Below are 19,576 nucleotides of genomic sequence, written 5' to 3'. Positions count from 1 at the left end.
AATGTCATGGAGATCTTGCTTTTAATCAGATATTTTGGTTTTCATGTTTTGGTTGGGAGCACCTTAAGTCCCTCAAACCCCACACAGGGTCACACATCTCCCCTCAGAGGCCTTTCTTCCTCTCCTGGGGGGGTGGTGGTGGGCGCAGGGGTGCTGGGGGGCCGGGCTCTCTCGGCCAGCCCCCTGACAACCTCAGCCAGCTGCCCCAGACCCCGGGCGGCCTCCAGCAGCTGAGGCAGCCCCAGTTCCAGGGCTTGGCGCTGCCGCCGGTCCTGCTCCAGGGCCTGGGTCAGCCTCTGCAGCTGGCCACTCACGTCCCTCACAGCAGCCACCAGCTCGACCAGGGCAGGCGGCTCGCAAGCCATGACCCTCACAGGTGGCGCTGGAGCCACACATGGCCCAAGGGGGTCTGGGCTCTGCCCAGGGGTTGGCCTTAGCGTGAGATGGTCAGGAGGAGGTTGGTCCAAGGGGTGGGCCATGGAAGACAGGTGGAGGTCAGAGGTCACTGTGGGGTCAGAGGCTGAGTGCGGGGTCTGTGTGGGTGGTAGAGTTGGTTTGGGGCTCTGGTTACTCAGTGGTTTGAAATCCTCAGTGGACAGTGTGTCCATGCTTGGGCCTGGAGAAGGCCTGGGGTGGCTGGACTCTGAGGCTGGAAAAGGCACTAGGCTGGACATCTGAGAGAGAAGAGGGGTCCCCATGGAGGTCAACCAGGGGTGTAGGCTGGACTTGACTGCTGGCGCTGGAGTGGGAGAGAACAGTTCTGTTCCCAAGGAAGTTAGAATGGACTTGACATTGACCATAGGGGTTGAGGTAGAGTCAGCAGTCACGGTGGGGTGAGTAGAAGCGGTAGAGTGAGGGGTCGTGGTGGAGTCAGGGGTCGTGGCAGGGTAACGGGTTGTGATAGGGTGAGGGGTTGTGGTGGGTTGAGTGGTGGTAGAATGAGGGGGTGTGGCGGACTCAGGGGTCGTGGTGGGGTTAGGGGTTGTGGTAGGGTGAAGGGCTGTGGTGGGATGAGGGGTTGTGGTAAGGTAAAGGGGTGTGGTGGGGTGAGGGGCTGTGGTGGGTTGAGGGGCTGTGGTGGGTTGAGGGACTGTGGTGGGTTGAGGGAGTGTAATAGGTTGAGGGGTGGTGGTGGGGTGAGGGGTCGTGGTGGTGGGGTGAGGGGTCGTGGTGGTGGGGTGAGGGGTCGTGGTGGGGTCAAGCATGGTAGTGTATTGAGAGGTAGTGGAAGGGTGAGAGGTCAAGGTAGAGTGAGGGGTGGTAGTGGGGTAGGGGCTTGTGGAGGGATCTGGGGATCTGGAATGATCTGAAACTGAGTTGGGGTATGGAGCTGTGTCCACGTTTGGGATTGTGTCAGATTCTGGAGTCAACCCTGAGGTAGAAAGAAGGTGGGTCACCATCTCTGGTGCAGAGGGGTCAGAGGTCAGCTCTTTGGGCAAGGTGGGTGGTGGGGTGGGTGAGAGATCCGCAGTGGATGCTGGAATCACCGTGGCGTCAGGGGTGGACAAAACGAGGCCAGGGGTTGTCAAGGCGGGGTCAGAACTCATCCGGGAGGTCAGGTCCGGGCTGGGTGGCAAAGTGTCAGGAGGGTCAGAGGTCACCTTCCGCGTTGAAGCTGCCTCAGGAATGAGCCACGGCGCAGAGTCAGAGGTCACCGAGGTCACCGGTGAAGCGGAGGGAGCTGGGGAAGGAGCAGGGGGCGCCCGGGACGCTGTGGGGCGCTGCAGCCGACGCTCCGGCCACAGTTTCCTCTCAGAACCTGGAGGAGGCAAGACGGATGGCCGAGGTCAGTCGGCCCCACCTACTCCCGGGGCCCGCCACGCCCCTCCAGGGAGGCCTACCAATGAGAAGGCGCAAGGCCTCGTGACGTCGTGGGTCGCCGGCAGACTTCACCCCACCCCAGCGCCCCACCTCCCCACCTCCTGCGACGTCTCCGGGCGCCACCTGGTGTCCTCCATTGAGCGTGAGGGACGCGTGGGACAGGGCTACCTCAGAAGGCCGGAGGCGGCAGAAAGGTGGGGGGCAGCGGGACGGTGGGGGCACTGGAAGGGAGACGCAGGAGTGGGGGGGATGTGTAGGCTTACCTCGCGGATGCAGGAGGGGCTGAAGGGGCATATGAGGGAGGGATGGGGGTGATGCCAGAAGGTGCAAAAGCATGGGGTGCAGGGTGGTTCCGAAGGGTAATCTCAGTAACCAAGATTTTTATGTCACAGTTGTAAGGAATATTACTGCAAAAGATCCACTGTGAACAAAAAAGTCAAAATTGTAACCCAAGACAGGATCCGACTGGCCACATGATTAGGGAAAGTCGAGGTAGATAGGAGCCTGCCTTTAGTTAAATTTTTGATATTTAGCTCATTGTGAATGTTTTGCACTAATTTGGATTTTTAAAACTATGAAGGTATTATCTACCTTGATTACTGAGTGTCTGGGCAGCACCTTAACTTTAGGGCCTGAGTAGAGTGAGAAGCCTCACCCTCTTCCTGGCCTAGCTTCCACGTAAGTGTGGATTTTATCCCTCTTTGCAGATGTGGGGAGTCAGGCCTAGAGGTAAGTAACTTGTCACAGGTGGCACAGATACAGTTCGCAAATTGTGGGGAAAAGATATGAAGCAATGTCCTCTGCATTCAGAGTTTAGACCACTAAGTATCACTTTCTCAGTGATGGAAATGGTAACAGGGGGCTACTGGGTACTGGAAATGTGGCTAGTCCGCCCAAATGAATGTTTCATTTTTTTTCCCACATTTTTGATCATTTAAATTTAATTAGCCACCTGTATTGGTAGCTACATTTTGAATGACACAGCTCTAGAGAATTCTAGTTTTCCTGTAGGATTTTCGCGGTGTGTCTTATTCCTGCCTTGTGTTTACAGTGTTGGAGAAGCTGTTAAGTAAAGGGCTTGGCCTCCAGCCAGGCTCCCTGGGCTTACACCCCAGCTCTGTCACTTCCTAACTGGGTGACTGTGGACACAAAGTTACACAAATGTCTTGAATCTGGGTTTGTGGGTGAGGTGTCAAGAGGATTCAGGAAGCTCCTGTGTATACAGAGCACTTAGCACAAAGCCTAGCACGTAATAGACACTCTTATGATTATTAATACTGTCATGGGCATTGATGTCTGTACCTCGATTTCCATCATCAGTGAAATGGGTAGAATTATAACACCTACATCATAGGGCTCATGTCGATGTTCTGAGGGTTAAAGGGACAATATATATAAAGTGCTTAGAATAGTACCTGACATGCGGCATATTGCTCAGTAAATGTTAACTGGTTTTAGTTACTATTTCAAGAATCTCAGCTTGCGTAGGGACTGTAGGGGTTCCGAACCCTTGAGTGGAATTTTTAATTTTTCAGAGCGAAGGTGCCAAGAGCTAAGCTGATCGTACGCCTCTGTACATTATTACCAACAGTCCTGCACGGTCTCCTCTGTCTTTTTCTCCTTTTTCCTCCCCGATTTCCATCCCTCTCACTTTCTCCCGTAGCTACCCCCTTTAGTGTATTCGACATATATCCTTAAAGATATGTATGTTCTTACACAATATAGAATCCACATATGTTAACATATTAAGTGTGTGTGTGTGTGTGTATATTTTTGTGTTTGTCCTTTTAGTTTTTGTAAATCACATTCTGCTGGAGATTTCACTCTGGTTCTTTCTTCCTTCATGTTATGTTGTTTGTACCTACCCACGTTGCTGTGTATACAGCAGGTCATTGTTTTAGCTATTGCATGGGGTTCCATCATGTGCACTCATTGCATTCCGCTTGTTACCCATGTCGGACACTTAACTTGCCTCCAACTCCCTGATGTCATAACATTCCAAAGAACACCTTCATATATGTTTCCCGTATAAGCCTATTTAAGAATTTCTCTGGAATATAGATTTAGAAGCAGGATTGCTGGGTCATAATGTACAATCATATTTAATTTCACTAAGACTTTTTAAAAGTTTTCTTTATTTAAGTAATCTCTACACCCAATGTGGGGCTCGAACTCCCGACCCCAAGATTAAGAGTTGCATGCTCTTCCAACTGAGCCAGCCAGGCTCCCCTAATTTCATTGAATTGTTTTTACCGAATCGCTACATCCAGTGGGGATGTCTGTCTCCTTACATCCTCACCCACACTTGATATTAGCTCCCTTCCAATTTTCATGCTTGTCATCATTTTAATTTGGATTTCCTGATTCCTTCTGAGTGTGAATGTTTCTATACATACTTGTTGGCCACTTGGGCTTCCCCTTCTGTGAATCACCTGTTCATAACTGTTACCCATTTTCTTGGAGGGTTTCCTGTCGTTTTCTTACTGATTTGTCAGCGTGAATTGCAGAATATAGGCTAGGATTTCCCAAACCTGGGCATTGTTGGCATTTGGGGCTGGGATTCTTTGTGGTGGAGGACTGTCCAGTGCAGGGTAGGGTAATCACAACACACAACACACAACACACAAACCACAACATCCCTGGTCTCTACCCGTTAGGATCGAGTAGCCTCTCTTCTCTTAGTCGTGACAAGCCCGAACATCTTCCGATATTGCCAATCGTGCCCAGTTGGGAACCACTGATGTAGATTATAACCCCTTGTTTCAGGATGTATTTCTGTTGAGCCCATGGGGTAAGAGCAGGGTCCCCATTGGGAAATTCGAAGTCCCTCTCTCTACCCCAGAAAACAAACACCCTGGTCCCCTCGCCACAGCTACACGCCTCACCTGTATCTCCATGGATCCTTGGAGCTCGAGAGGGGTGGCCTGGGTCCTGGGTGGTGCCAGTGGTAAGAGTGGCGGGTGTCCCCTTGGGCAGAGCCCCTGCGGAAGGTGTACCCCATGTCCGGGAAGGATCATAACCATCCTCATCACCTTAAGAGATAAAGGGAGAACTGAGTCTCACTTCTCTTGGTTTTGACCCTCTGTTCATCCTGGACCCCAATTCAGGTCTCATCCTGTCTCACCTGGACCACCACCTCAATGTCCTCCCTGACCCCACAGCCACCCTGGGGACTCAGCTGAGATGCTCTCAACTACCAATAACAGACGCTGCGACTAAACTAGCTTCTAAAGTAAGAACAGTTATTATTTCGGGGTGCCTGGGTGGCTCAGTCAGTTAAGCGTCCGACTTCAGCTCAGGTCATGATCTCACAGTTCGTGGGTTCGAGTCCCGCGTCGGGCTCTGTGCTGACAGCTAGCTCAGAGCCTGGAGCCTGCTTCAGATTCTGTATCTCCCTCTCTCTGACCCTCCCCTCCCTCACGCTGTCTCTCATTCTCTCTCTCTGTGAAATAAATTTAAAAAGACATTAAAAAAAAAAAGAACAGTTATTTCAATTTCCTGAAGTCCCTGCCCCTCCTCATTCTTTATTTTTTCCTGGGGGGTATGGGGTGGGGTGGAAACCCTGTATTTAGTAATGAACTACCAGGTATATTTCCATAATATCTTTCCTATGTCTTTTGGATAATCTCTACATGAAAACAATTTTATATAACATAGAAATGTATAATATATAGCTGACCCTTAAACACCATGGGTTTGAACTGTGCAGGTCCACTTATATGTGAATTTTCCCCATAAATATAGTACAGTACTGTAAATGCATTTTCTCTTCCTTATGATTTTAATAACTTTTTCCTCTAGCTTACTTTCTTGTAAAATTTCAATGCAACAGACACACACAGATTCATACATACAAACACAAAATGTGTTCGTTGTTTATGTTATCGGCAAGGCTGCCAGTCAACAGTAGGCTATTAGTAGTTAAGTTTTGAGGGAGTCAAAAGTTACATGTAGATTTTCAATTACATGGGAGGTGGTGCACCTAGCCCCCATGCTGGTCGATGGTCAGCTGTGTAATATAAAAATAGACCCTTTTATAAATGTAAAATATACCATTTTATATAAGGAGAATAGAAAGATTGAAATCAGTCTTCTAGCTTGATCAAAACACTTATTTTAGCCATAGCTTTGTTCAGATATAATTCACATACCTTAAAGTGTACAACTCAGTGGGTTTTAGTATATTCAAAACGTGCAACCATGAAGTCCACGTCCCTCATCTCCCTTCATCAACTGTCCCCTGCTGGCCTCTCCAGCGCCTTCCACACCGGACCAAACCTTGAGGTGCTCACCTCTAGCCTCTGTGCACCTCTGGGCCTTTGCCTGTGCTGTTACCTCCCTCACTGGAATCCCCTTCTCCTCCATAAAGATGTGTTCCCACTCTGCGCATGAAACCAGGCCAAAGGATGGTGTCTGACACCCTGAGCTCTTTGGCTAGCTGTCCCAGGTGCAGAAATCCCTGGCTTTGTCACCTAACACATTACCTGCTAACAGAACAAGGGTCAGTCTTCATCCTGATGCCCAGCATTGCACATACTATAGTTATGGCTCTCTGTTAACTATTCTTAAATATTTTCCCCGTGCCTGATAAATACCTTAAGGCGATAGCTATGAAACCGTACCTGATGGTCATACTCATTAGGAATTTTAAAAACCATTAGTAGCACTATTAATTAAAAATGGAGGGGTGCCTGGGTGGCTCAGATGGTTAAGTGTCTGACTTTTTTTTTTTTAATGTTTTATTCATTTCTAGGAGAGAGAGAGAGAGACAGCGTGAGCAGGGGAGGGTCAGAGAGATAGGGAGTCACAGACCGAAACAGGCTCCAGGCTCTGAGCTGGCAGTCAGCACAGAGCCGGATGCGGGGCTCGAACCCACGAACCGCGAGATCATGACCCAAGCGAAAGTTGGACGCTTAACCGACTAAGCCACCCAGGCGCCCCATTAAGTGTCTGACTTTGGCTCAGGTCATGATCTCACTGCTCATGAGTTCCAGCCCCACATCAGGCTCTGTGCTGACAGCTTGGAGCCTGGAGCCTGCTTCGGATTCTGTCTCCCTCTCTCTCCTTCTCTCTGCCTCTCCCCTTCTCACTCTCTGTCTCTCAAAAATAAGTAACATTTTAAAAAATTAAAAATGGAAAAATGTTTGGAGGGAAAAAAAAAAACCCGCTAGCAGTGAAGATCTCTTTCCAGGATGCTGGGTTTTCAGAGGGCTCCATTAAGAACACAGATCGAAGCTCTCTTCCTGTTAAAATGTCAGTCCTCCAACAGCAAACACCCTCCGTGGGTCTCTGTCTTCTTGAAATGTGCTCTAAGATACAGTCACCTGCTCATGGCCCATTAGTGTATCATCGATTTTTTTCCATTAAAATCCATGCATTTTTAATTTAAGCAGCAGCATGGCAGAGTCACAGCCCTTGTGAGACCCAGACACATCCCTTCCCTGCATCAGGGGAGCCGCTGCTTGAAGCCCAGCTTACCATTCCCAAACAGGTCTTCACAGCCTGGCTACACAGGAGGCCCTCCCGATGCCACATGGCTTCTCGACGCTCTAGCTTCCTACAAGGAGCTTCAGACCATGCACACCCACGTATACACTGCACAGGTCCTTCTGCAGCTTGTGTCTTGGATGCATCCCTTCCTAGCTGCGGGAGCACGTCTCTGAACTTCACGACTCAGTTTCCTCTCCTGCACACTGGGTACCATGGTGGCCTCTACTCCGTGGTGCCGCAGAGCCTGGCATGTGATAAGCTTATTTTTGGAACTGAATCCATAGATCTCTGGTTCCTTCTTTTTAACTTTGGGTAATATTCTGTAGTACAAATCCACATCTGTTCGTTCATCGACCCCCCCTGCTAACAGAAGGTTAGGCTCTGGCCACGGTTTTGCTGTTACAAATACAACTGCAGCGAATTTATTCCAGTGTCCTCAGGCTCATGAGTGAGAACTCAACACCTAATTGTACAAGTGCTGTGTGAGAGGCAGATACATCTCCCTAGTGCCAAACTGCTCACCGACGGAGGAGCAGAGTCTCAGGCCCACCTTTATCCCACATCCTTGGTGCTGTTGGACATTTTAAATTTTGGCAATCTCATGGGGAGAGGGTGGGTAGAGAAGCTACAGTCTGGCTACCGATGACGAAACTGAAGTCCAGAGAGGGCAAGGAGCTTTCCCAAAGTCACACAGCTAAGCAGCAGTGTTTGGCTTCAGACCCATGCAGGTCTACGCTTCCCAAATGGAGACTTCTTTCCCTCGGGGCACAAATTTCCCGACTCTTACTCCACTCCTTCTCTGGCAAGCTTTTATTCATCCTTCAGGATTTTATTCAAAGGCCCCTCCCTTTTTTCCCCTCAATGAAGTTGCGCCCTACTCTATGCTTCCTGGGTTCTGCAGAGCTGTCATCTGCTCCTTGCCTGCCTCTGCGGCTAGGGCGGTTAAGAGTGTAAGTGACGGGGTTCGAATCCAAGCTCTGTCCTTTGCTGTACCGGCCTCTCTGTACCCAGTTTATTTATCTGTAAAACGATGTTAAGGACAGTACTCCTCTCATAAGGTTCCGTGGGGAGGAAGTGAGTTAAACCATGTGACACACGTAGATGGTGCCAGGCACACGGAGGGCATTCCGTGAATCCTAGCTATTATTGCTCGTATTGTCATCCAACCTCTACATTTAATCCTGCACTTGATCTTGGCTCCTCTCCCCTCTGCATGGCCTCGTGCAGCCATAATGTACGGCAACAGCCCAACTCCATGAGTCATCCCACCTTCCAAGCTGGCTGTGGGAGGTCCGCTAGGCACGGCTGTCCGTCTGCATAGCCTCGTCCATCCCCACAGCTTCAGATTCCATCCTGTCGGTTTATGGCTTCAGCCCAGGCACTCCTCAGAGCTCCGGGGTTGCGTGTCTAACGTCTCCACTGAAGTGTGTCCATTGCATCTCCAGCGGATCTAATATTCCCACTGTGGTCCTGTGGGTCCTCCCACAGGGTCCCCAGATCCAGTAAAAGGTCTCCCTCCCCTACCTTCCTCTTCTCACGCCCTGTCTGACCCACCACTCAAATCCATCAGCTCAATCCCATAATACAGCTTACATACATCCACATCTCCCTCGGCCTCCACCACCACCCTGGTCGAGACCACTGTCCCCTCACCATAGGCTGCTGGGTCTCCCTCCATGCACTCCAGCGCCTCCATCCATTTCCCATGTGGCATCCTGAGTGACTGCTTTGAAAATACACACGTGATCATGCCCTTCCTAACTTAAGATTCTCCACTACCGCACGTAGAATTAAACTCAAATTCTAGCCTCCTCTCCTATCACTCTCCCCCTGCCTGGCTCACTCTGCTCCAGCCACGCTGATGTCCTTGCCCTTCTCTCAAGGTCTCACCACAGGGCCTTTGCACATGCTGCTCCCTCTGCCTGGAAGGCACCTTTCGCTCCCTCCAGCCTCCCCACCACAGAGCTCATCTCCTGCCATCATTCCCATCAACCACTCGACTTTGGCCCCATTGGCCTTGCTGCGGTTTCTTGAACCAGCTAAGCACCCTTCCCCCTCAAAGCCTTCGTATGCGCTGTTCCCTCTGCATGGAACACTCTCCACCCAGCTCTCTGCATGGATTTCTCCCTCTCCTCAAGGTCATCACTTACAGGGCATTTTCTCAGTAAGGCATCTCTCGGTCGTCGTATTCCAACCTGGGACTCTCAGCCCCCTTTTCCTTGCTCATCACTGCTACGTTCCCAGGGGGGAGCATCCACACCCGACACACAGCGGACATTTCACACAAAGTTAATGTCTGTGTCTCCAAATTCTGAGAAGCCTCAAGAAACGCTACTTCAGTGAACTACGAAGTGACTTTCAGCTAGACTTTGTGTAGCTTCAGCTGTACAGTCTCCAGACTTACATTGTGGTTTCTCATTCATTCATCCAACCATTCAATCACTCAAATCACTCAACAAATGTGCAAGTCCCTACGGAGTCCCTACAACACAGATTCCGCGGTCGACAGCATAATGCTCCAAAGACGTCCGCGCCCTAACCCCCAGAGCCTGCGGATATGTTACCTAATGTGGCAGACGGGGTGTTGCAGATGTGATTAAAGGGCCAGACCTGGAGATGAAGAGATTGTCCTGCATCAGTCCAAGGAGGCCCAATCCAATCACACAAATCCTTAAACTTAGGACAGAGAAAGACGTGAGGGCAGAAGGTCCGAGAGATGCAGCTTCGCAGGCTCTGAAGACAGATGAAGCGGCCACGAGCCAAGGACTGTGGGCGCCTCTAGATGCTGGAAAAGGGACGCGAACGGACTCTCCCCTAGAGCCTCCGAAGGGACACATCCCTGCGGACCCGGCGGGTTTAGCCCTAGGAGACTCCTGCTGGACTTCTGACCTGAAGAACTGCAACATCAGCTTGCTTGGTTCTGAGGTACGGTAGCAACACAAGCTGACAGCGTGAAACACGTGACGGAGCTAAAGTGTAGCTGAGGCCACAGGGCCGCGGACTGGCACCGCAACGTCCTGCACGCCGGCCTGTGCTCCGCTGGGCGTCGCCCTCCTCCTGGCGCCTGCCGCTGGGGAGAACGCCACTTCCCCCCGTGCTTTTCCCGACTGCTCTGCTAGAAAGAACGACTCCCTCCCTGGGATCCTGCAGCTGTGGCTCATTTACGGCAAATAAATCGTAACAACCAGTGTTCTGTGGTTTTAAACTATTTCACACACATTTTACTCATTGGGTTGTGACCGGAGGTCAGCCAGCCAGTTCTCCTCTTGGTGGAGCCACGACGGGAACCCAAGGGCCTGGACTCAGAACTCAGCGCTAATTACCTTCAGTAATTCAGTAATCTTTCCCAGTCCAATGAGCAAAACGTGTGTGAAATCGTTTCAAACGGATCTCAGTGGTGGCTCCTGAATTCAAGTTCTCGGTCAGGGATTTCCCCTCCTGAAACGCGGGCGTCAACACAGCACCCGGGTCTCCCGGCTGTTGGCATCACGGGCGCCCGGGTTCTTCAGAGGAAGAAACGGAGGATCAAAGAGGTGGAGTCCCCTTGTCCAAGGTCCCCGTGCAGTGAGGACAAGAACTCACGTCTGTGCTTGCTCCCACCCCCCGGCAGGCCTCACCGCGGAGCCGTACACGTGACTACCCCGAGACTCCCCTCGCCCAGCTCGCGGCGCTGCACCTACTGGGCTCGGGCGAGGCCTTCTTCCCCCGCCCCCGGGAAGGGACTCCCTGCCCGGCGTCTGACCGCCTCACCACCAGGGGGCGCCACGGGACAGGCAAGGGTCCCGCGCCGTGTTGCAGCGAACAAAGGCTCTAGAACCCCAGCCACAAGGCACCAAGGAGCAGCACCTCTAAAACAACGCGGGTCCCCCACCCTACAGCGCGACGGCCCGTCGGCCTGCTCCTCGCGTCGCTCCCGCGCACCACCAGCCCATCCCGGCAGACGGGGGCCGCTCCGGGGGCCCACGGAGCGCTTCGCGGCTTGTGTTATCGCGGGCGGGGAGCCGCCGCCCAATCAGGTGGCGCAGCGCGCCGTGACGTCAGACGGCGCGAGGCCGCAGAATGCGCGTGCGTGCTGAGCCCCAGAAAAAAGGCGGGAAAAGGGGCGAGGGGAGGGGTGCGCCTGAGGGGACGAAAATCTCAGGAGAGGAGGGTCAGAGGGGTGCAGGGCGGCAGGCAGAAGCGGGACCTCCGGGGGACGGAGAGCACACGGAGAAGCACGGGGAGAGAGCAGCCCGAGGCGCCGCGCGTGCGGCAGGCTGGACCCGACGGGAAAGGCGGGGCCGGGGCGGGAGGAGGCGGCCGCGAGGGGAAGGCGAAGAAGCCACCGTGCGAGGCGAGGAGCACGCGGGGGGCAGATGGCGGCGGTAGAGACCCGGCCTGAGAAACGGCGGGACCCGGAGACGAGGCAGAGGCGTCGGGTGTGGAAAACAGGAAGGCTGGGAGCTGCGCCGGCTGCGGGAGCGACGGAGACGCACGGAAGGGGCGGGGAGGGGAGAGTGGGCGGGGCCAAGCGGACGGAAGGGCGCGTGCACGCGCGCGGGCCACAGAGAAGCCCGCGAGGGGACGCGCACGCACGCGGGCCGGGGACGCGGGCCAGAGAAACCCGCGACAGCAGGCGTACGCGCAGGGACGTGGGCCGCGCAGATGCCCACGAAAGCACGCGCACGCACGTACACGTAGGGCGCGCGACGCGCAGAAACCCGTGAGGGCACGCGCACGCACATTCACACAGGCACAGGGCCGGCGCAAAAGCCTGCGAGAGCACGTACGCCCACGCACGTACACGCAAGCGCAAGGGCGCGGCCCGGGCGGTAGGCGCTGCGGGGAGGCGCGAGGCAGTAGGGCAGAGCGCACGGCCCTGCGTGTGGCCACCGAGGTGGACGGACCGTCCCTGCCGCAGGGGGAGGGGCCGCGGGCCGAGCTGTGGGGTGAAGGCCGCCCCGCCAGCTGAAGGGAGGAGACCCCTCCATCCAGGGCTCCTCACCCCGCCCCTGACCCACTGCCCGACCCAGACCAGAGCGCGAAGGGAGGGCGGGGTGGAGGGCGCTGGGAGGATGGCGACGTGGTGACCTGGGCCAGCTGGGGCTGTCGGGGTGGAAGGGCCCAGCCTCACGTGTCACGTGGGCTCAGGCCCTGCAAAGCCTGGTCTGATTCTCGGAGACATACGGGGCCTGGGGTGGGGGGTAGAGGGTCTGCCCTCTCCAAGCCTCTCCACGCGAGTTCCAAGGAGGGAACGATTTAGGGTCTCTTAGGGATGATGGCCGCATCCGTACCCTGGCTCAGCCCCTCACCTGTGTCTGGAAGGCGCCTTGTCGCTGGGGAGGGGCCCCCCGGGCTCCTGGTGGCGCCCCGGGAGAGCGTGTGTCCAGGCACCCCTGCGGCGGTGGTCCCCTTGGCCAGGTCCTCTCCCGAGGTGGGATCCCACGTCCAGGGGGGATAATCATCCTCGTCGGCGTAGCCTTGGGAGAAAGTGGGGCGGGGACTGAGCGCTGCTGTGTCTCAGAGTCCTTGCTGCGGCGCCAGACTACCCTTCCAGAATCTCCTGCAGGGAGTCTGGGCCCCCCAGCCTGTCCCCAGTACCAGTGCAGGTGAGCCCCACGTCTTCCTCGTGGTCACAGTTGTGCTGGCCCCATGCCCCCGCAGGGCAGTCACTCAGCGAGGCCTCGACTCCCTTGCAGCCCACGTCATCCAGCCAGATGGGGCCGGTCCCGGGGCCGTAGTGGGTTTTGCCCACCCGGTGCCGGACCCTTCCACAGCCCAGCTCCCAGCAGGCCACGGTACTGTCCCGCAGGTCCCAGCCGTCATCGCACACTGTCCCCCAGCGCCCAGCATGCCACACTTCCAGCCGGCCAGCACACCGGTTGGGCCCATCGGCCAGACGCACGCGGAACGGGCCTGCTGGTAGAAGACCCCAAGTCAGGAGGGGTCAAGAGGGGCCAGCCTCTCCTCCTGTGTTCCCTCCACTCACCTGACCGCCCAGCGGTGCTCCCAGTGGGTGAGGGGGCTGGGGCTGCGGGTGACTCTGGAGAACCCCGTGCTGGGATCTCAGCCGATGGCTCCCTGGGGGGCAGAGGGCTTCGCTCTGCAGTGGCCTCAGAGGTCACCTCCCGGGGGCCTTGAGTGGTTGATGTGGCCACCGTCTTAGAGGTCCGTTCTCGGGGGGCCCGGGGAGTCCGTGTTGCCGTGGGATTTGAGGTCATCCTGTGGGGGACCTCAGTGCTCAGGGTGGTGGTGGTCCGTGAGGTCAGTTCAGGGGTCCTCTGGGTGCCCAGGACCCTGGAATGTTTGGTGGCTGACATCACGGGGGGCTGAGTGGTCGGTCGCTTTGCGGTTTTGGTCACCCACTTCTTAGTACTCTTGGGCATTTTCCCTGGGGCCCTGGTGGTGGTCTTCTCGGGAACGCTGGGGGTCAGCCTCGCCGAGGGTTTGGTGGCCAGCTCCCTGGGGAGCCAGGCGTCCGGGTCTCTACCCAGGCCAGGGATCCAGCTCCAGCTGAAGGGATCTGAGATAGAGTCCAGGCCGGGGGTCCCTGGAAGGTGGGAGGAGAGGACAGGGAAGATGGCAGACGCCATAAGTTAAGACTGTCCGTCTACACCTCTCCTCTCCTCTCCTCAGTCACCAGGTTTCCATTCACTCACTCACTCGTGACCGACCCTCTGTGCCCTTCTCACGTCCACCCTGTCCTCTCTCTGGCCTCGTGTGGCCTCACCTCCTGTAACCTCTGACTGTCCACCTCTCGCCAGTCACCAGCGAGGTCCCGGATCCGACAGGTCACTCCCCAGCTGAGACCCCTGCTCTGGCCCCACGGCCTCCAGAGGACAGGGAAGGGCCTCAGCTGCAGTGACCCCATCGTTAGGGCCGCCGCTGTTCTCACATCTCTCGGGTTAGCACTGTGTGCAGGGAAATGTTCACTCTGCCCAAAGTTTGGGCCCCTTGCTCTTGGCTCCTGGGGCGACCCGGAGAGTTGGCACCCATGCTGTGACTTCTGGACGGGCGACGGGGAGGCAGCCATAGCTTGTGACCGAGCTCCTATAAACCCTGCACACCTGCGAGTCTGCGGAGCGTCCCCGCTCGGCGGTACTTCATACCGGTTTTTAGGACAGCTTTTCTGATTTTTGGGAGTCCTTCTAGAACGTTTTGGAACTGAAGTTGGTCTGGGGGACCTCCCAGATGGTAACCCGTCACACAGGTTTGCAGTGAGCTGCGAGTGTCCCGAAAGCCGGGGCTGTGTTCTTTGCGTCCCGAGGCCCCAGCTCCTGGCACAGCGCCAGGCACTCGAGAAATGTTGGAAGCGACGGCAAGCACAGCGCCTGAGCTCACTGCAGCTGGCCCGCACTCCGGCTTCTGTGCGCCTCCCAGTGGCCCTGTCCTCCCTTCCCTTCATCTTGGGGGGCGTTCTTGGGAATGGGAGGAGAAAGAACCCCAGCTCTGCCACCTAGCTGCTGTGTGACCTTGTGCAGCTTACTTAACCTCTCTGTGCCTCAGCCTCATCAGTAAATTGAGCATAACACCCACCCACTTGGACTTATTGTGAGGTGTGAATGCAGGTCACATGTGTGAAAACACCCAGCCCAGAGCGTGGGCTCAGGAGACGGGCACTCAGTAGATGCTAGTGCAGATGTTAGTTCCCGTTCTCTCCTCCAGGAAGCCCCCAGGGACCAGCAGGGGGCTAGGGCCTCCTTACCAGTGCAGGTGACTCCTACATCTTCATTGTGAGCACAGTTGTGCTTCCCCCAGGGTGCAGCGGGGCAGTCAGACAGTGAAGCCTCGGTCCCCAAGCACCCCACGTCGTCCAGCCAGATGGGGCCGGCCCCCCAGCCGAAGCGGCCAGTGGCAGGGTCCGGCTGCCGAGCTCCGCCACAGCCCAGCTCGCGGCAGACCACGGCGGCGTCCCGCAGGTCCCAGCCGTCGTCACACACCGTCCCCCAGCGCCCGCCGTGCCACACCTCCAGCCGGCCCGAGCACCTGCTGGGCCCTGCCACCAGGCGTAGCTGGGGGGACCCTAGGGTGGAAAAGACCCAAAGAAGGAGAGAGTCAGGAGGCCGCCCAGCTGTGTCCCTCCACCTGCCTTCCATCCAGCCACTCACTAGCCCCCTGCTGTGCCACCGTCTGCACTGGGCACAAGGGGTAGAGCCCGGCACAGTCTGGGTTCCTTGAAAAGTTAAACACAGAATTACTGTAGGACCCGGGATCCCACTCCCCGGGGCGCACCCCAGATCAAGTGAGCGTGGCTGTTCAGACAGGTAGCTGCACAGATGTTCAGAGCAGCACTATTCACAGCACCAAAGTGTGCAAACTGCCTGAATGGCCGGCACTGGGTAAAGGGGCAGCAAAACGAGGCATGCACACAGAACGGAGTAAGATTCCGCCTTTAAAAGGAAGGGAATTCGGGGGCGCCTGGGGGGCTCAGTTGGTTAAGTGTCCGACTTCGGCTCAGGTCATGATCTCACAGTTCGTGAGTTCAAGCCCCGCGTAGGGCTCTGTGCTGACAGCTCAGGGCCCAGAGCCTGTTTCAGATTCTGTCTCCATTTCTCTGTCCCTCCCTTGCTCGCACTCCCTCGGTCTAATATAAAATTAAACATAAAATTTTTTTTCAAGGGAACTTGAACAGCTGCCCCAGCACAGCCGAGGCTGGAGGACGTGCGCACAAGTGCTGTGAGGTCCCCACAGGAGTCCCACTCATGGAGACAGAAAGTAGAAGGGTGGGAGCCGGGGGCTGGGGGACTAAGGAGCTGGTGTTCAAAGTGTTGGGCTGTCTGTCTGGATGACGGAAAGGTTCTACAGCTGGATGGTCGTGGCTGCACGGCCTTATGAATATATTTAATGCCACTGAACTCTACACTTGAAAATGACTGAAACGGTCCATTTTATGCTACGTATGTTTTACCATAATAAAAAGAGAGACTATGGGTCCTGGAACAAATTGCTTTCACCTGAGTCCTGACTCCCCCCCCACTTTTTTTTAGCCACATGGCCTCATCTGTAACACACAACACCCAGGGCCCACGTGGCTGGGAGTGTCACTTCGTGTAGACACATGGGGTACTTGGAACAGCACTGGCACGCACCAGCCAGTGAGTGCTGAGTGCACGGTCTAGTCGTTCAGAAAAAGGGGGGAAGAAGCCTCCAGTAAGAGGACCCATCTTCCCTCCCCCCTTGAGGGGACAGCTGTGCGAACCATGCCTTCTCATTTTCCATATTTCTCATTTTTTGATGTCATGGGGCCTTGCTGACCCGGAGAGCCTGTCCCTCTGAGGCTCAGCTAATCCCTAGAGCCAGGAAACTGCAGAAGTGTGGGGCCCGCGCCCCCACCGCCTCCACGGGGCTCTCAGCCTCCGGGCCACCGTCCACCTGCCCCCAGCCCCCCACACCTGGGTGCCCGACAACCAGAGGCAGCCTCTGCGCCCCACGGCTCGCTGCAGTGACGCCAGCCAGCGGGTCCTGAGCCCGCTCACCGGGCCTTGCCAGGTCCTTCCCACGGGACCACAGTCACGGCTCCTGCTCGGATCCCCCTCGCTCCCTCTGCCTGCTGACCCCCCCCTCCTGCCCCGGGCCTCCCTGCGAGGCCCCTGTGTTGTGTGGGATAGAAACCCACTATCTTTCCAATGACTGTCCGATCTTGATCTGCTGGCTGCACCACACCCGAATACTACTAAGGCCTGTGTTTTAAAAATGACAGCCATTGGGGCACCTGGGTGGCTCATTTGGTTTGGTGTCTGGCTCTTGATTTTGGCCCTGATGGTGATCTCATGCTTCGTGGGATTGAGCCCTACATCGGGCTCTGTGCTGACAGTTCAGGGCCTGCTTGGGATTCTCTCTCTCCCTGTCTCTCTCTCTGCCCCTCCCCTGCTTCTGCTCACTCTCTCTCAAAATAAAACATTTTTTTTAAATTAGAAAGACAACTATTGTTGACCCAGTCATTTCAGTGTTTATGAGGAGACAGCCTCCAAAAACTCAAGATGGCAACAGCAGACCACGGAGCCAAGCACAGACCCTTCTGGGCGCTCTGTTTTGTGCTCCACCCTCGCCTCCACCCCTGAGGAGACGCTCTCTGAGCAGGGAGAAAGGGTGCCTGGGGGCCGGCCAAGGGCGAGGGAGCCGAAGCGAAGACCCTGCTTCCTCGGGGAGCAGCGCAGACTCACCGGCTTCGGGCCCGGGCTCCCGCGGCGCAGTGGGAGAGGCGGGCGGCGGCGAGGCGTCTGCGGTCCCCGAGGCCTGGCTCGCCGCGGGGGGCGGGGCCCTGGACTCCGCCTCCCGCGACGCAGAGCGGTTGGCGTCCCGCGCTTCCGGGGCCGTGGGAGGGACGTACCCAAGGGGCATCCCTGCGGCGAGGGAACAGGCGATCACCACCCGCCCCCGCCCTCCGCCCGGACCCGTGCAGGCGGGGGCTTCACGGATGAGCACAAGACGCGGCAAGTGCGCAGTCGGGACGGGAGAGGGGGCCCGTGGCGTGGGGGCGACGAAACACACCAGGCCGCACTTCCCGCCCCCCCGCAGCCAGCCTGCCCCTCCGTCGTCCTCACCGTCGCACACGGCGCCGGCGTCCTCCCGGTGATGACAGTCGTGCTGGCCCCACGGCCGCGCCGGGCAGAACCGCAAGGCCGTCTCGTTGCCCCGACACCGGAGGTCGTCCAGCAGGATGGGGCCCGCGCCCTCCCCGAAGAAGGCGCCTCCGGGGGCGGCCAGCGCGCCCCCGCAGCCCAGCTCGCGGCAGGCCACCGCGGCGTCCCGCAGGTCCCAGGCGTCGTCGCACACGGTCCCCCAGCGCCCGCCGTGCCACACCTCCAGGCGGCCGGCGCACCCGTGGGGGCCGTCGGCCAGGCGCAGCCGGGGGGCCGGGCCTGGGTGCGGGGGGAGGGGAGAACACAGGCGGAGACTGCGCGGAGGCCGGCGCGGGGCGCCCCACCTGGAGTCCGCTGGCGAGAAGGCTCCGCGATGGGCAGTCACTCGCCAGGAGTCCGGCTGTGGCCTGCCCGCAGCGTCCCTGCCCCCCGGGGCAGGCCCCGGTGGCACTGGCCCTGATCCCCTCCCTCGCCTCCCTGGCCTGGCTCCCCACCCCCAGCTGCCTGCCTCACTCCTTAAAGCAGGGCTCCTCAGGCTCAGCCCCGAGGACATGGGGGACAGGTCAGGCCCTGCTGTGGAGGGTCACCCTGTCACGGTAGCACCCCTGGGCTCTGGTCCCCAGATGAGAGTAGCGTCTACAGTGTGACAACCGGACTTGGCCCAATGTCCTCAGGGGAGTGGGGGACGGGAAAGCCACACACACCCCCTCCGCTGAGAACCACCAGTCTGCATGTGCCCCCCATGTTGGTTTTAGGGGACATTTCTGTTAGGTCTTTCTGGGGTGAGACTTGGGTCCACTGGGGAGTGTGGAGTCCATCTTTCTACCCCCCAAGACGTGGGGGCGGGGGGAGTCACCCCCAGTCAGTGCTCTGGAGACGAGAACTCACCAGAGAGGCCAGCCCGCCTGCCCTGGCATCTAGCCTTGCACGTGAGGCGCCCCCTGTGCGGCTGCTCCAGGAACGAGAGGTGGGGTCGGGCACCAGCTTCCCCAGGCCCCTCAAGGGGGCTCATGTCTCCCTCCCTGGAGTTTCAGCTCGCCTCCCTCGACCTGGGCTCTGAAGGCCCGCTTCCGCCCCCACGTGCCGCCCCCCGCCCCGGGACACGGAGGGGCCACCCTCACTGCCCGCGGTCCCCTGCTCGGTGCCCCAGCCTGTGTCTCGGCGGTCTCCCCCCACCACACCCTGCGCCTCAGACACCAGCCGGCGCTGCAGACCCGTCTGTGCAGCGGGACAGACCTCACAGGTCAAGTTCTGGGTCTGGGGCTGAGCCTGTGACCTGGGTCATCTGTGTCACCTCTCTGAGCTCCTTTCCACATCTGTGAGGAGAGGGGTGAGAGCACCCACCCCCGAGGCTGTCCCGTGGGGGTGAGGCTCGGAGGCAGCAGGGGAGGCCCCCGCGGGCTGCTCAGCCCAGAGCAGGCGCTCGGTGAACGGCGTCTTCCCCTTCTCCCTCACGTGACACTGCCCCGCTGCTGGTGGGCACCTACTGTCTGCCTGCGGCCCCTGCGCGTGCCAGCCTCACCCCTGTGGGCCGCCCGGCAACCGCCCTGCGCCCGCAGTGTGTGGCCCGCAGCGGACCCACTGTCTGCCCGTGAGGGCGGGGGCTTGTTCTCTTACCTTCCGTGCAGGCGTGGATGGTGCTTAACAAGTATTGGTGGAAGGAAGGAGGAGGGGACGAGGAGGAGCGATGGGAGGGAGGGAAA

General features: G+C 57.3%; 1 protein-coding gene across 1 annotated transcript in view; it reads right to left on the bottom strand.

Moving 5' to 3' along the window:
• Positions 1-2: 2 nt before the first annotated feature.
• SSC5D (scavenger receptor cysteine rich family member with 5 domains) overlaps positions 3-19,576 on the bottom strand; it is a 23,401-nt gene continuing 3,827 nt past the window's right edge. Inside the window, exons 4-11 of the mRNA XM_039244092.1 lie at positions 17,835-18,446; positions 17,454-17,633; positions 14,996-15,313; positions 13,280-13,840; positions 12,892-13,206; positions 12,603-12,770; positions 4,707-4,853; positions 3-1,759 (exon numbers count right to left, since the gene is read on the bottom strand). Coding sequence (XP_039100023.1) covers positions 90-1,759; positions 4,707-4,853; positions 12,603-12,770; positions 12,892-13,206; positions 13,280-13,840; positions 14,996-15,313; positions 17,454-17,633; positions 17,835-18,446 — 3,971 coding nt within the window. The 3' untranslated portion in view covers positions 3-89. The remainder of the gene's footprint in view (positions 1,760-4,706; positions 4,854-12,602; positions 12,771-12,891; positions 13,207-13,279; positions 13,841-14,995; positions 15,314-17,453; positions 17,634-17,834; positions 18,447-19,576) is intronic.

Source organism: Hyaena hyaena, unplaced genomic scaffold (assembly GCF_003009895.1).
Source record: "Hyaena hyaena isolate Hyena2069 unplaced genomic scaffold, ASM300989v1 scaffold_235, whole genome shotgun sequence".
In the NCBI taxonomy this organism is placed as follows: domain Eukaryota; kingdom Metazoa; phylum Chordata; class Mammalia; order Carnivora; family Hyaenidae; genus Hyaena; species Hyaena hyaena.
This window is presented reverse-complemented; position numbering and strand designations above follow the sequence as displayed.